This window comes from Notamacropus eugenii, chromosome 2 (genome assembly GCF_028372415.1).
Source record: "Notamacropus eugenii isolate mMacEug1 chromosome 2, mMacEug1.pri_v2, whole genome shotgun sequence".
NCBI lineage: Eukaryota > Metazoa > Chordata > Mammalia > Diprotodontia > Macropodidae > Notamacropus > Notamacropus eugenii.
This window is the reverse complement of record NC_092873.1, coordinates 206543691-206561883: the sequence shown is the minus strand read 5'-3', so window position 1 is coordinate 206561883 and position 18193 is coordinate 206543691. Positions and strand designations below refer to the sequence as shown.

At 35.5% G+C, this 18193-nt stretch overlaps 1 protein-coding gene across 15 annotated transcripts in view; it reads left to right on the top strand.

Moving 5' to 3' along the window:
• Positions 1 to 18193, top strand: part of TRDN (triadin) — a 561781-nt gene that overhangs the window by 127849 nt on the left and 415739 nt on the right. For all 15 annotated transcript variants that reach the window (XM_072643208.1, XM_072643207.1, XM_072643206.1 and 12 more), the window contains one exon: positions 10700 to 10759. In XM_072643208.1, coding sequence (XP_072499309.1) covers positions 10700 to 10759 — 60 coding nt within the window. The remainder of the gene's footprint in view (positions 1 to 10699; positions 10760 to 18193) is intronic.

The window sequence follows — 18193 nt, the reverse complement described above, 5'->3', positions numbered from 1 at the left end:
ACTTTTGACATCTCACAGCAATAAAGCAGCATTTCTATGATAGAAAATATGAGATCATTTTTAGAACAAGACTGCAGAGTTCTAACATTTTTAAGTGCTACATTTGAAAGATGCATTACTCAAAAATTTTCTAATATGATTAAAATGTTGAAAAATGTCCCTAAAGTAATTTGTGATACAGATACCATATTATGTACTTTAAAATGTATGGTTTTTTTTTCTTTTTACTACTAGACAATTTCTTATGGCACATCAGCACTTTTTGTTTAGAGTGACATATTACTGAATTCTGTTAATCAAATGTTATTAGCTTTTCAGGTGAGGCTGATGTTTTTCTTTGTGATTATTAAAAAAATTCAAATTTCTAAATAAGTGGAATATAACTTCTTAAAATTAAAAAAAAAGAAAATTTAGACCACCACCCTCCCAGGTTTATAAAGAGAAAAATGCCCTGTGAATTTTAGTGCATTATATGAATGTGAGCTATTGCCAGCCTGGGTTTCATTAATGTTATTTTTGTTACTAAAAGTTTATGTCTGGGACTTCTGGGGTGATGGATCTCACAATTAGTTAAGCCTGGTCTTTCTATGTGAGCTCCATTGTTTACTTTGTTTCAGTTGCTCTCTTTATAAAGAAGAAAAATTATGCATTGTAATCAAAAAATGTTTAGAGAAGGGATAGTTAATTTTTTATCCACAAATATGAGGAAATAAGTTCTTGCAGCTTTCAGATGTAGTAATTGTTACTTTGAAAGTGGTTTGAAAGTTGTACAATAGAGTGTAGATAAGAGATGATATTTTTTTATAGGCCCCCACTCTTCAAATGGAGTGTTCATGCAAAGACTTCATAATTCAATCTAATTCTATAACTTGTCAGATGTGAAAATATTTCTCCATAATTCTACCAATAACTCCATGTCTAAATTTCCTGTTAAAATCTAAACCTGAGTTTTTTATTATATTTGGTCATTGTATGCTTGTATGCTTTGACATTTGGCAATATCACTTTAATTAAAACAAACTAGACACAGTATATTACATGAATATATTTTGAGGATTTTGGTTTATTGTTGGTGATTCTTAAACACATTTATTATCACCCACATAATGCTGCATAAATTATGTTCTATTACTAACCTAGTAAATGGAGCCCTGTCAGCTGTGTGACCATGAGCAAGTCACAATCTCTGTTTCTGAATAGCAAACTCCTTTCATGGAGGAAACTCTTGATGATCAAAAAGGAGATCTCTGACATCTCATTAATACCTACTAGAAGGTTACATTGATTGTATCTCTAAGTTCCATAAGATGAAACTACCAAGTCTAATTTCAACATTATAATTCCGCCATTTTCAAGTACAGGGCTCTGTACTATAAAATAATCTTCAATGAAAACGGAATAGTAGAAAAAAAAAGAGAATGGGTAAAATGAGCTTTTTTCTTCCATATTTTGCATTTCTACTATATATGCAGGTGTTACATGAATAGTATTTTTTAAATTACCATAAATGCCTTTGTTTGTGTCCTAATGGACTGCTGGGCTAGAATGGGCTAAATGTTTTTTTTCCCCACCAACCCAATTCTTTCCTTTATTTTTTTCCCAATTTTAAAAACATTATCTTGTTTCTAATTAATGGAATAAAAATAAGTATTTCCTTAATGTGGTATAATTTTAAAAAAGATGATTCCACATGAAAATGCAAATCCACTATGTATAACTTGCTATTCCCTTTAATTATATGACAAAGTTATCACATAAATTTCTTTTTTTTTCTTCCCCCACTCCCACACTAGCTATGGCCACCATTGGATATAAATAGGTATATATGTGTAAAATTATTCTATATATACTTCTCTTTATCAGTTCTTTCTCTGGATGCAGATAGTGTCTTTCTTCTTATGTCCTTTACACTTCATTTGGGTATTTTTATTAGTCAATGATTATTGGTCTAAATGATTATAAGGACACATCTTTAACACTTAAGTACTGCTGTTCATAGAGGCAACTAGGTGGCACAGTGGATAGTGTGCCAGGCTTGGAGACAGGAAGACTCACCTTCCTGAGTTGAAATCTGACCTCCATTACTTACTAACTGTGTGACCATGGGCAAGTCACTTAACCCTGTTTGTCTGTTTCCTCATCTGTAAAATGAACTGGAGAAGGAAATGGCAAACCACCCCAATATCTTTGCCAAGAAAATCCCAAATGGTGTTATGAAGAGTCAGACGTGTCTGACTCATTCATACAGAAAGAGGGTCTTATAAGCTCAGTAGTCATCAGGACCTTCCTACCTCAGCAAAGTTGGAATTTCTCAGGAACAATTAGGAGGCACTGGAGTTTATTGAGTAGTTTAGGCCTGAATTTCAAGAAATTCGTTTAGCAATCATATGGAAGACAGTTTGGAGGATAGGGAAGAGACTTCAATCAGGGAAAGCAAAGAGAACAATTAGAAACCATTAGAAACAATTAGAACAATTAGTTGTAATAATCTAGGGAAAAGAGGATATGAGTGGTATGTTTGCTTTATTATTTGGTTTCTTGATGCTCACTAAATGGGGACAGAAAGGAGATAGATTCTAGAGGTGTTGTGGAAATAGAATTATTAAGATGTGGCAAATCTGTGGGGTGAGAGAATATGAAAGTCAAGGGTGACACCAAAGGTATAAATCTGGTTAATTGGAAGGAAAGTGGTACCCTGACCTGAAATAGGGTAATTCAGAGGGTGGGAGGGTTTGAGATGAACAATGAGTTCTGTTTGGACATACTGGGTTTGATATATCCAATTGGGAATGATCAATAGGCACTTGGCAATACAAAACATGAGTTTAGGAAAGAGACAAGGGCTGGACTTAGAGATCTAGCAGTCATTAGTGGAGGAGGTAATTAAAACCATGGCAACTGATAAATGCAACTTGCCAGGGTACAAAAGGTCACCAAGGGAATAAGCATCAGAAGTAAGATTTGAACTTCAGCCCTTTTGATCTAATATTTTTTTCCCCATTGTAACATGGAGTTAGAACATTCTTTTCAATTTGGGGATATAACTGTTGTTCAGTTTTCAGGAATGCCTCTTACCATACAGGTCTGTCTGAAGCTGTGGCTTAGATATTTACTCTATTCTGTGTATCATTGCATCAGGCTGTTATTTCTTTATATTTCATAGGTATCCTATATGCTTGTACCAGGTATCATCTCCTTAGTCACCTGTAACATTGACACAGGCAAAATTACCCCTTCCCCACCCATCAAGTCTTTACTATTACTGAATATTTCTTAGCAGATGTGCTCATTTTTCTGAGACAGTTCCCTCCCTTTCCCACCAACCCTTTTTCATTTTTAGTGGAATGACTATTACTTTTTAGTGAAGTAAGTTTGGCAAACAAAACAGTTATAGATGGGTTATAATTTGCATCCCACATGTCATTATATTGTCTGTCTTTCTAAATCTACATTGCTTCCAAATTTTCCCATTATGACCAAAGGCATCATCATCTTTTCAGTCACTCATATTGAATGTGATCCTTGCCTTCGCACTCTCTTTCACCCAAAATATCCCAATGGTTGTCAATTTTTCTTGTTTCTGTTTTCTGTCTTTCCCCGTCTCTCTGCTTATATGGCCATTCTTATAGTTCTAGCTCTTACCACCTTTGGGTCATTTAACAAGCAATTACTGTACTCTAAGCACTATCCTAAGAGCCAGGGATATAAAGAATGACTAAAACACATTTTCTTTCCTCAAATAGTGTACATTCTAGTGCTGTTGCTGGTGGGACAATGTGTAATGACTGTGTACATACAAGATAGAATATAAATGGGAAGTAATCTCAGAGGAAGATACTACAAGTGGTATGTGAGGGGGATGAATAGTGGGGATGGAGAACCATTCTCATGCAGAGGGTGGAATTTCAGGTGAGTCTTGAAGGAAGTCAAGGAAGTCAGGAAGGTGAGAAGGGAGCCAGGCGCAGAAAACAGACAGTAAAAAGACATGGGATCTGCAGATGGAATTTTATATACAAGCACTAGCAAGCAGGTCAGTACTGGTGGATCATAGAGTATTGGGGAAAAGTGGGGCACAGCTAGGTGGCACAGTAGATAGAGTGCCAGGCCCAGAGTCAGGGAGGTTTACCTTTCTGTGTTCAAATCCAGCCTCAGATACTTACTAGCTGTGTTATCCTGGGCAAGTCACTTACCCTTGTTTGCCTCAATCTCCTCATCTATGAAATGAGCTGGAAAGGGAGGGGTGTGACATGTGAGAAGACTGGAAAAGTAAAAAGGACCAGGTTCTAAAGGAATTTAAAACCCAAATACAGGATTTTATATATAATCCTAGAGATAACATGGAGCCACTGGACATTACTGAATACATAGGGGTCGCAGAGGTTGGGAGAAGGAGGGAATAGGTGGCACAGAGGAGGGCCTGAGTTCAAATCGAACTCAAACATTTACTAGCTGTGTGACCAAGTTACTGAAACCCAATTGTTCAAAAGAATAAAAAAAGTGAAAAAAGAGTACATGTCGTGGGTGGGGGCTGTGGTGACATAATAAGCCCTTTACTTCAGGAAGATCACTTTAGTTGTATGGTGGAGGATGGACTGTTGTTCATTCTTTGCTCATATTCCCTGACCCCACAAATCTTTTCATATGAATAAGAAGTGTTCAGTTGTAGTCTTGACTTGGATGTGAATTGGATTTAAGTGAAGCAGAACTGCACAAAGTCACGTCTCTCCTACTCCAATCCATGCAAACATTCTCAAATGGACTGGAGTAGGGAGAGACTTGAGGCAGAGAGAGAAACATTAGGCTATTGCAATAGTCCAAGTGTAAGGTGATAAGTTCCTGAACTAGGATATCACCTCCACGCATGATGAGAAGGGGACATATGTAAGAGACATGAAGATATAAATGACAAGACTTAGCAATACATTAAAAGTATATAGGATGAGTGTGAGTGAGGAGTCAGGGATAACACCTAGGTTGAGAGCCTGGGTAACTAGAAAGATGGTGGAATCTCAACAGCAGTAAGGAATTTGGGGAGGGGAGAGTGTTTGGGAAGAAAGATAAAGAGTTCTATTTAGGACAGCTAGTTTGAGTCCAATTGTCAACAGGTGATGGAAGACTAGATAAGTGGAGAGAAATGAGGGCTGGATAAGTAGATCTAAAAATCACTATCAGTTATTGCAGTCTTCTATTGTCTCCTCTTCAAACTATATTCCACACAGCTTCCAAATGGTTTTCCTCAGAGTACGTCTGACCATATTCTCCTACTTTACAAATTGTAATTGTTCCCATTTGCTTCTAGATCAGGTATTATTTTATCTTAAATTTTAAATTTATCTTAAATCTAAATTTATAATGCACATAATTGCAATACAGTAGTACACATATATGATTAATACGTAGACATACACTTATTGGTATTGTGTGATCAGTTTTTTTTTCTTAGTAATGGTATATGATCAAAAATATTTGGAGACTCCCACAATGCTTAAGCACCTACTTTTATGTCAGGTATTTTATAAAGTAGTGGGGACTTATTTTTTCTTTTTTTTTTATTAATCAATTAATTTTTAATTTTCAGCATTCACTTCCATAAGTTTTAAATTTTCTCCACCACCCTCTTCTCCCCTCTCCCCAAGATGGCATGCAATTCAATACAGGCTCTACATATATATTCTTATTAAATATATTTTCACATTAGTCATGTTATATAGAAGAATTAGAACATATGGGAGAAACCATGAGAAAGAAAAACAAAACAAAAAAACAAGCAAATAGGATGCTTTGATCTTCATTCAGACTCCATATGTCTGTGGATGTAGATGGAATTTTCCCTCATGAGTCTTTTGGAGTTGTTTTAGGTCCTTGCGTTGCTGAGAAGGGCTAAGTCTATCAAAGTCAGTCGTCTTACAATGTGACTGTTACTGCATACAGTGTTTTCCTGGTTCTGCTCACTTCACTCAGGATCAGTTCATATAAGTCTTTCCAGGTTTTTCAGGAAGTTTGGATTTTTAACAAAACAAAACAACAACAGTCCTTGAACTCAAGAAGTTTTAAATCCTGGTAGGGGAAATAAAACATAGCCACTTGATTATTCTCCGTATACATGACCCAGTGATAATGATCTCATTACTGTTCCTATACCATGATACTCCATCTCCCAACTGGTAGCATTTTCACTGGCTGTCCTGCATTCCTGGAATATGCTCTGCCTCATCCTCATCTTCTCACTTCTCTGGATTCCTTCAAGTCCCAGCTCAAATCCCACCTTCTGGGAGGAGTGTCCAAGAAATAGAAATGGATCCCTGTAAATCTCATATTGACTTAGAAAATAACAAATTAACATGACCTATATTGTGTTGTATTTTTATTTATTTGGTTAGGTATTTCTCAATTATATTTTCATCTGATTCAGATCTCAGCATTTTTGACCCAGCATGCTGCTCAAAGACTGAAAAGATTATTATCTTTGTTCTGCTAGGGGCCTTTCCTGATTCCCTCTATTTCTAGTTCCCTCTATTATTTTCAATTGTCTCACATATATCTTGTTTGTGAATAGTTGCAATCTTCCCAATAGATTATAAGTTCCTTGAAGGCAGAGACTATCTTTTGTCTTTCTCTGTACATGTAATGCTTAATACAGTGCCAGTCATGTAAAAGGTTCTTAATAAATGTTTGATGATTTGACTCATTGAAATAGTTTTAGGGAGAGAACATTAATAAATGGGAAAAATAGGGCAGTCCTCATACAGGTGAGGTGGTAGCATTTAGATTTATGTTTTGATTCAATTCAACATGTATTTATAAAATACCTTTAAGTGCCAGGTGCTCAGTTATACTGTGGAGAGAAGGCAAAAATGAATTTGTCCCTGCCCTTAAGAAGCTTACATTTTATTAATGTTCACATAAATAAAATGTTTATACATATAAATGCGGAGTATATACAAAGTAATTTCCAGGGAGAGAAGATCCATTTAATAATAAAGGCAATTTATTAAGAAAGAGTAGGCATTGAAGAGGGAACGATGAAAGGATAGCTTAGTGTAGGACAGAGAGAACCTGAGAGTTGGGATTAATATGAATGGATCAGAAGGAGCAAGATTTTCTCTCTTGAAGAAGCTTAGCTCAGAAAGCTGAAAGGAGTCCGGGATGATGTCCTGGGAGGGAGAGATGGAGAAGGAGAGCATTCTAGGGTTAGGGGATCACCTGTGTAAAGCCAGGGAGAGGAGGTGAAATGCAGTGCACAAGAAATATCCAATGGGCCAGTCTGGCTAACTCTCAGAGCATGTAAAGAGCAATGTCACATCTGAGCTGTGTGACCTTGGGCAAGTCACATATTTGTTACCACAGGGACATTGTAAGGAAAATATTTTGACACCTTAAAATACTTTAAAAATATGTGCTATTTATTTTGATACTCATATAAAACCTTGGAGCAGGAAATCCTTGCATTTAACAACTCAGGTTGTAGATAAGATGACTACTGCAAAGCTGACTTGAAAGAATCAGGTATTTAATTAATAGGAAAAGGTAATTGAGAGCATCATTAGTCCATGAGAAATTAGCTTTTTAAAGTTATGCCTGTCATCATAGCATTTTAGATAAGAGCATAAATGTCCATTATTCCTTAGTGAAGGAGTAGGAGAGTGGACACACTGGCAATTTCTTTTGACCGCTAAGGCACTTGACAGTCCTAGACTAACGCTAGTTAACTTTATTTATGAGATTAAACACAAGGCCCCAGAGGAACATGATAAGAGCAAATGGGCACAATCTAACTTGGACTGAGTCATTAGAACTGAACCCTTATTTCTGACATTCATGAATACAAAAAGGCAGGTTTATTAACATCTGGTTGATCAAGTATTGCTGCTAGGAATTGCCTGATTTGGGCTTTAAGCAATTATTTTCAAAAAAGTAGCATTGTTGTTCGTCAAAGTGACATTACTGCCTTACTGTTTGTGTTGGGTTTTTGTGTGTTTCTTTCCCAGTAACAGTGATGGCTCCGATTATCCATAGCATCTTTGTCTTTCCCTAGGGATTCAGGGGAGCAGAGGAGAAGTGAGGCTGGTGACCTGCACAGCCCTCCCTCACTCAAAACAAAGTCAAGTGCAAGTCATGTCATTATGATTGGCATGGTCTTCTTCGGCAACGAATGATGAACACATATATTCCTTTGTGTAAAGCTGAAATATAGGAAGAGAGCCTGCAAATTTGATCTCACTTGCATCCTATTTTAAGCAACTTCACTAGTCAGTTTAGTGATAGAGTATTTTGTTTGCAAAGAAAAGATAATCTATTCATTCATACAGCTTGCCCCTGGAGAATGAAAGTTAATCGGCATGGCCTAAGATATTGGGACCATGAAGAAAATATATGCCAAATCCTCCATTGTACATGCCATTTGGAATGAAATCACCTCAAAACTGATATAGTTTACAACTAAATGTACTCAGTTACATTTGAGGCAGTGGACAACACATTGCATGGGGCATTAGGTCTTTGGGTCAGGTTCTTGGGATAGCTCCCCATCCAACATGTTCACTGCCACAAAAGTAACAATACAGTTATTTGTAAACCATGTCAGTCTTGTGATTTGAAATAGTTACACACATGCACACACACACATATACACATACATACACACACAAAAAAATGGTATTCTTAACTTTGTTCCATAATGGTTGCTGTGCAAAGTTAAATATGTCATTTTCCTTTCTTTTTTGGAAACTATTTCTTTGTGTATGTCTGTAAATATTTCAAATCAGTAATTTTCTGATAAAAATGAAAATAATCTTATGGAAACATTCCTCACCATCACCCTCCCCCCAAAGTCCCTAGCTCATTATATCATTTTTTTTTTTTTGGTCTATTGTGAAAGCTTCTATGGTAATTACCTAATTCCCAGCAGAGCTACTGCAGAAAGATAGGCCATCTGTCCAAGAGACGAAGTACAAAAAGCTTTCAAAGTCTGAAACCTACTAAAAACTGGTCTAAAATAAGGCTCTCTCTCTCTCTCTCTCTCTCTCTCTCTCTCTCTCTCTCTCTCTCTCTCTCTCTCTCTCTCTCTCTCTCTCTCTCTCTCTCTCTTCCCCACCTCCATACGTGGACAACACATTATTGTGATTTCATCACTATGGTTATTTCTTGCACCAATGCAGACCACAAGCTTTCCACAATTTTCTGAAATATAAGATTGACAACATTTCTGTTTGTGTGTCCAAAATATGCTTTGAAAAGCTGCTTAAGAGCTATTTTCTTCCCCACGCCTTTAAAAAAACAAACTAACAAAAAATAAAAATAAAACCAAGCCTTGATATTCAGGTAGTAAAAAGAGGTTTGGTTTGCTTGTTTTTTCAGCAACCCCTTCAAGTAAGGTTTTCCCTTCCACATCACAGGGTTAGAGGCATAGTGCCCTCCATGATCTAGAAAATCCATGTAAAATTTTTTGTCCCACCATACCAGAGAGGAATTATTATGGTATTAAAAAATAAAATATGTTGATAGTATACAATACTCTGCATATATTTTATGTATTTCCAAGTTTCTAAACTCTCTCTGTGTCATCTGCTGGTCTTCCAGAAGAAAAACTCCCCAAAATTTCGCATTTAATTTCTTTAGCCTATTTCAAAATCACGATGTGGAAAGTCACTCTGTGGAAGGAATAACTGCAGTTAGTACAAATGTTGTTACACTTCATTTAAAAAAAAAATTACCATCATCGGTATAAGAAATTCCCAGAGGCAAAAACCCCTTCTACCAATGCTAATTAGCACATACTGTAGAATTTTTAGTCTTAGAGAGTTACCTAGGCCATATAACTAGTACCTCAAAGGTAGGGTTTGAATCATCTCTATCTGTCAGACTCCAAGGACACCTTTCTATCCGTTATATCACACTGCTTATCTCAGATAGGTTAAGGGACTTAACCAAGGTCATACAACTAGTAAGAGCTGGCTTCAGAAAACTAATCCAGGTTTCCTGATAACAGTCCCAGAGCTCATTTCATGTCCTAACATTATCTCTCTGCCTAGAGACTTGTGCTAATATTTATAAAGATTCTAATCTATTGTTTACTCTAGTTTAAATTAATGGGAAGTCCAGGGTTAATTTTCATGTCTAGGCTTATTCAATCACTGGGCATTTCAATATATCTGAAGCCATGGTGGAACGATTTCAATGTAATCTATCTACTCCCTGTAATTATTGGTTCAATGTGATAGCAAATGCTGATTAAGAAACTTGACTCCTTAATTCTGAGCTATATTTCCTATTAGCTAGTTGTTACAGCTCATTTCACAAATTCTTAATTTAATATGTAAAAATTGTTTCTTACTAAATCTGAATTAGATTTCGATTAAGGATTCTTAATTTGTAGTGAGAGTAATTGAAATAAAATGTAATTATAGTTTGTGATTGGTTATGGCATTCTAATATGGTACAAGCTTACCAAGAATTTTCCCCAATGGCATTTTCTTTATGGAACCATTAAATTTTCTCTTATTTTAAGATGGTATAAGTAAGAGAAACAGCAATATGAGTAATAAAAATGTTTCCCTTTTGTCTGTCACCATCACGTCATATATGATAATTCAGGAAATGCTATATAGCTCAAGGATCGACTTAAAACTGAAGTTCTTTTCTTTCTCCTCTCATTATTCAAACTTTTTTTCTAAAGTGCAAATTATGTTTTTCCCTTCAGAAATTCACAAAGAGAAGGCTGAAAAGCAGGAAAAACCTGAAAAGAAAATAGCACCTAAAGGTAATTGTTTTTATTTGTTTTTCTTTACTTGTGTTCAGGATATATTCTTTTCACATCAGCTTCTTTGAGCAAGTTGAAATATATTCTTGCTTTATATAAGACATATAGAAGAAGAGAACATAAATAAGGCTAATTTGACTATCTTCAAAATATATGACTTCCGAAATATGAACAAAACCATTGCCAATTTTATGCCAACCAATGGGCACCACATATTCAGGCAAAGAAAAAGCTGACATAATCATATGTCCATTTTATGTAAATAGTGAATAAAGTGAAAATTTCTTTATTGATCCTTTTATATTGTGGCATTCTAAAGATTAAGTTACTTTTGAATAACAAAGAAGTTATTGTTCTATCTATATATCTAAAGTAAAAATCCAGATAGCAATAATGATGATCAAAAGATCTTGCATTTATAAAGTATCTTATATGTGCGTGTGTGTATGTAGTTTCATTTAATCCCCATAAGGTATAATGAGATAAATTCAATACTGCCAACATTTATTAAGCTACGCTTATGACGCTCTGGTTATACAAGCACAAAAGTGAAGCAGTCTTTGACTTCAAAAGGCTTACATTTTGCTAGATAGAAATAGAATACACACAGATAGACACATAGGAGTCATATATAAAGTAAATATTTTTTAGGCAGAGCACTAACAATATGTGTATTTGTAGAAGAGAAGGCCTCGTGTAGGAGTTAACTCTTGAGTTTAGCTTTGAAAACCACTAAGAATTCCAAGAAGAGGAGGAAGAGTACGATAAGCCTAGCCATGTGGGACATATCTGCAAAAAAAGAGGCAGGAGGCAGAAGGTCAGTTTGTCTAGAAAATTCAGGGCATGGTGGAGAATAATATGAAATTAATGAAAGATACAGTGATTGGACATGGTATTCATACCTATAATCCTGGCTACTGGGGGAGGCTGAAGATTGTGGATTGTTTGAGCTCATGAAGTTTTAATTTCAGTGGGCTAAAGCTGAATGGGTGTCTGCATTAAATGTGGTGCCCATACCATGAACCTCCAGGAGTGGTGTCACCAGGATGCCTAGAGACAGGCCCATATGAAACAGGGAAGCATTCCTGTGCCAATCAGTGGTGAGATTGGGTCCAAGAATGGGACCCTGTGCAAGACAGTGGAAAGAGAGGGTGTGGGAGAGAGGGAGCTAGAGGACAATGAGATAGAGAGAGAGAGGAAGGATAAGAAAAAGAGAAAAACAGAGCAAGAAAAGAAGAAGGAGGGAGCAAGGGAGGGAGGAATGAAAGACAAAAAAAAAAAAAGATACTGTGCTCTATCCTACAGGCAATGAGGGGTCATAGAAACCTATTGCACATGAGAGTCACATGAAGAGGAATTATAATAACTTCAAAATATGTGGCCATTTAATGCTTTTGAGCTGCTTGTAGCAGTTTTATATTTGTTGAGGGCATATTTGGTTACTTTTTATGAAGCCATTAGATGATAAACATAGTAATAAAAAGAACTTAAAAAAAAACATTATGAATTGACAACAGTCCTGAGAAATGATGGGACTTTCTAACACTCTCAAAGTGCCATTTAAGAACCCTAGTTTGTGGATTCCAAATTCTGGAATTTTGGGGGGAGTTTTGTTTTGTTTTTTGCTGTAATAAACTGCTAAAATGTACCACAGATCACAGAGACACAAGTTTTGAACCTTCATTTCCCATGCCAGGAAATACTTTTGAATATATTTGGAGGAAAAATACAAAGTGATCATATGATTCAATATGGACTTGTCATGTCTCATAATATTTCCTTTATGTAAACCTGCAGCATGAATGACCAAAGGTGATATTGTGGTCATTCAATTTTCCTTCAATAGAATTTCATCCAGGAATAGTACCAGAAAACCACCCAGGGATAAAAACTTGTCTACACTTTTTTGACAGATCCCTTCATCTATGACGACTCTCTTGGCCATGATTATTTGAGCAAACCTAAGTTGTGACATAGTAATAAAAACAGGAAAAGCATCCAATCAGTGGCCATTCTTCATACTGTTGTAATCACAACTTTCCCCATCTCCTTAGTGACTCCCTAATTCAGATATCCTGGTAAATTAAGGAATATTTAATAACCACTACTTCTGTGTGAAGTGAGTAGAAAAAGAAATTCCAAGTCTTTGGGTGTAATTCAACACATTATGTGGAATAATTAGTATTGTTTATAATATAACCGTGTACTACAAAATTACTTGTAATAACTACCAAATCTAAGTAACACAAAAGTAGCTTCTGATTAATCCTGAGCTATGTTGATATTTGAGTTGCTGTGACAATGCTCGGCTTTTGCTAAATCATCTTCCTCTGAAGAGCTCAAAAGACTTTATTGATATGGCCTCTTTAAGCTTAACAATGCCCCATATGTTCCAGATTGCTCAGCCAGTCCTCATATAAAACAGGACACTAACCCTTACTCATCTGGAAACTATTTTTATTTCTATTTAAGGGATTAAATGTGTGCTTACCAATCTCTCCTCTCCCCTCTCCCCTCCCCCCTCCCCTCCTTTGTTCAGGGAAGTTTGACATAGATTAGGAGCTCTATTTGCCTATGCAAAATTTGAATCTCCTTGTTTGTGTGTTTCCCTTGGATATATGATCAAAGGGAACCACAGGGATTTTAAAATTATTTTTTATCCTTTTCTAGGTTTTACTGCTCAGTTAATGGTGTTGCTTCTGGGTTGTATGTAGCTATGCAGATGGCACCATTCGTTTTTTGGTCCTGGCTCTATTTGGAGCATGCTGTCCAAGGCTCTGAGCAGGGTACTGTAGAGTGGGTTTATTAAACTGTCAAAAGAGCTGGTGAGCACTGAATAATTAAAGTAATGAATTTGGCTGCACGTCCCCAATTTCTCAGAGCCTATCCTAGAGTCAAGGAGGTTGAGTAGACTGGATGGGTTTTCTGAATAGCCCAGATATATTTTGGGATGCTGAATATTTCTCAGTAATGAGGGAATGTATTTAATGGTTACAGAACAGAGCTGCCATTTAGGTGGATGGATTTTAGACCGTTGGCTTTTAGCATGATTGAGGTTAAGAGACTGTACATAATTTGTAAGGTTCCTTATTTATGAACAGGAGTATACCAGGATCAGCCTATTTTTGTAAATATATATATGTATATATATATATATATATATATATATATACACACACATAAATATGCATAGAGATATGTGAATCTATATACATGTGTTACGTTTGTATGTGATGGTACATTAGTTTCTCTGTGTGAGGTTGTGTTTAAAAGTAACTTTAACTCTCTCACAAAATACACATTGTACAAGGTTTAAATAGTAGTTACCATTGTACAAAAGGGAATGATGGATTGGTTGTTTATCAGAGCTGTGAAGTAAATCTGACTTTGAAAGGTATAAATATACATTGTATTGGATATTTTTGAAGGAGTAACTGATTTTAGAGAAATCAGATACTTTATTCAGAGTGTTTTTGTAGGAAAGAGTCATGATTTGGGGGAAATCAGATATTTCTCTCATTACTGTCTTAATTTTTATGCACTTTCCATGATGCATTTCATAAAATCTGATGGTTTTAGAATTTTAGGGAACCTTAAAAATGATCCAATTCACCCACTACCTGCCTTTTTTTTTAAGATGTAGAAAATGAGCGAGAGAAATGAAGTGATTTGTCTAAGGTCTCAACACAAGTAGTAGAACTGGGACAACTATAACCAAGATGGAACAATTAAAGAAGTGCCCAAGGACTAGAAATCTGCCTCAGGAGAGGAATTGTGAAGGGCCACTGGCAAACTATCCATTCTTTTAAAAAACAAGGCAGGGGCAGGGCCTTAGTAAGGAATGGGTTTGAGTTATGGACAGGTTGAGCTAAAAATAGGATGGTGGGATCAGGCAAGGGAACTTAATTGTGATAGGGTAAAGAGTGGTACTTAGCCTTTAGAAAAAAGGTCATGTTTAGTAGGTTTTAGTTCCAGCCAGCTCTGATTCTACAGGCAGGGAGTCAAGTCAAGGCCTGGGTCAGCAATCAAGTCTCCTCAGTGCTGACAACAAATTGCCTTTAAGACAAGCAAACCAAAACTCAGCATTTTCAAGCTTTTATTGAACCACAGGTCCTGAAGAACCAAAATGAGAATTATGATTCCATGTATTATTTGCAATTTGTTTAGTGTCCTAGACCTTTTCTTCAAAACTAGGACTATGTGTCCAATGTAAAGAAAATGTAAATCATTTGACTTGGCTGTGTGTGTGTGTGTGTGTGTGTGTCTGTATGTCTGTCTGTCTGTCTCTGACTCTTTGTCATTCTCTGTCTCTGTCTCTCTCTCTTTTGCAAGGCAGGTGGGGATAAGTGACTTGCCTGGGGTCACACAGCTAGTAGGTGTCAAGTGTCTGAGACCAGATTAATTCAGGTCTCCCTGCTTGCAAGGCCAGAGCTCTATCCATTTTACCACCTAGCTGAACTTACAGTGAAACTCAGGTTTTTAAATGTGTGTATTATCACTCCAACTTTTTGAATAATCTATGCATTTTACTTTTTTTTGAGAAAAAAAGAAATGTGCTTACATCATTCCTTATATGGGAGGATTTTCCTCTTTTATGACCAAGGCATTCATTTATCATTATAGTGACATTATAAAATAGAGAATAGATATTATTTTAATATTTCAGCAAGAAATGACTGATTACAAAGGAGTTTACCCATATTTGGTACATATATACAGACCTTCCAGTTTTCTGTGCAAAGAAATGAAAATAGGAAATATGTTGTATTAGAATGTTGTTATCTTGGAGGGTTTTTAGAATAAACACCAGAGTGCAAAAGCATTTACTGCTTATTCCTTCTTAAATCAGTAATATAGGAGAGGTCTGAGCTTCATTTGTGTCTGAGCTAACCTATTGCAACATTTTTCTCAGCTTTGTATTTTTTTTTCCAATCAATCAAAAGTCATACTGACTTTCAGTTACCCATTTTAAATTTCTGAAGGACTGTATTTCTAAATTTATTGCATTGCTTTGATGAATCCAGAATCTCTTTGCTATTATAAGTCCTCTCTCCACAAGTATATATGGTAACCTATCCATGTCTGTCAATATTACTCATTGTTGGTCACCATTTCCAAAATATTCTGTAGAGGATCTATTCAGTACTTTAGAGTCATTCCTCTGGCTGTTGTAATATTTGGTAGTTACTAGTATGACTTATAAAATAGATAAAAATTAATCATTCAAGTATTTAAGCTTTTATGATATTAATTAAGGGCAGCTAGGTGGCCCAGTGGATAGAGTGCCAGGTCTAGAGTCAGGAGGACCTGGGTTGCAATGAGTTCTCAAATTCTCAGTATCTGTGTGACCCTGAACAAGTCATTTAGCACCGTTTTCCTTAATTTCCTCATCTGTAAAATGAGCTGGAAAATGAAATGGCAAATCAATCTAATATCTTTTCCAAAACCTCCCCAAAAAACAAACCCAAATAGAATCATGAAGGACAAGACAACTGAATGAAAATAACAATATTAATTAAACAAATCAACCAAAATTTTCAGTTAAATATTTTGCAAAAAGTTAAAGTTGTACAGCAGTTGTTCATGAAATAAGTGATATGTTCTTTTCTAAAGTAGTTTCCAATTTTGACTAAAATTTTATTTTCAAAATTTTTATTTTCACATGATTTGGATAGAGATAAAGAAATCAAAGCTTAGTATTGAGAGACTGTTTTCAGTTTGAAGTGAGGATACTATTATTCTGTTTAGGAAAATATTATAACTTCCTTGTTGTTGAGTAGGTCTTCCCCAAGTAGAAAACTAGAAAAATTTATGAACCTTAATAGAAAGGATTAGAAAGTCAATCAAATTGTTCACAAAAATGACATTCTTGAAATCTTATGATTTTTTGAACATTCTTATTTTTTAAAATTTTACCGTGAAACTAGAGTAACTGCTTTCTTCATCTTTTCAAGATTTCCTATTTCCTTTCTGCTTTGCTCTAGAAAAAATTCAAAACAAACCATGTTGTTAGTTTCATAGTCTGGACTATACACATTAATTCTGTTTGAGAATCAGGAGTGGTTTCCTTTCAGACGTAGCACGTATCTAAATGTATTACTCATCTCAGAAATGCTTCAAGCACATAATGAATAATTTGGTTGCTAACCCATGAAAATATATGGGTATAGCTTAAAACTCTTGCAGACACACCCTCAAAGGTGACATGGAGATATAGTCAGTCATGCATTCTGAAATTCCTTGTCTTTGATAGTCCTACTTCCCCCCCCGACCCCCATATACTATCATAGGATTTTTTTTTATTTAAAAACTATTTATTTTGTGACTATTAAAGAATAGCCCGTAAAAATCAAACTAGGCAAGAGCTTTCTACCTACAGCTGTACTATCACCTGTTTTATAATAATTGTTGAAATGTGAAAGAAAACGAGAATCCTCCTTGTTTATGCATGGTATGAAGTGAAGATTATCAGTGAATTAATTAATGTTATTGGACTAAGATGCTCCTATGCCTCAGATCAATGTCTGGCAACACCTCTGTCATATGCACTATATTTCATAACCATAGTTCCCTTTACCTCTGTAATGGACAGAGAAATGGTTGCCAATCTTTTCAATGTAATTATTCAACTTTCAGTTTTGTTTACATTATGGTTATTGTGTATATTTTTTCTTTGTTCTTCTTACTTCACATACTTAAGTTCATATGCATCTTCTCATTCTTCTCTTAATTCTTTGCTTTCATTGTTTATTAAGGCATCAATTATACTGATGTACCACACTTTATCTAAGCATTCCCCAATTAACAACCATCCACTTTATTTCTAGTACTTTGCTACTAAAAAAAAAGTACTCCTTTGAATATTTTGGTGTATATAGGCTATTTCTTTGACCTTCTTGGAAATTATGCATAGCTGTAGGATTTATAGGCCAAAGAGTCCAGATTAAACATTTTAAGTAATTGTAAAAATATAATTTCAAATTGCTTTCCCTAATTGTTGGCCAGTTCATAGCTTTACCAACAATGTAATAATGTGCCAGTCACTATGAAGCTTCCCCACAATTGACACCTTCCATATTTGGCCATCTTTGACAATTCGTTAAGTATCTAGTGAAATCCCCTCATTGTTTTACCTTTATTTTGCATTATTCTAATTATTAATTATTTGGAGCAGTCTTTATTGACTGGGGAATGGTTTTTGGTCCACATTTTGTGTTAATGTCTTATGTACCTTGGATACTAGACACTGGTGGGGATATTTGATGCAACAATTTTTCTCCATTTATTTGCTTTCATTGATTCATTGATTTTGCTTATTTAAAACCTATCAAATATAAAGTAATCAAAATTTTACATCTTCTCCCCTTTTTTATCTAAAGATTCTCACTGTTCCTCCCATAGTGATGCATGAATTGTTAATTACCGGATCATTGA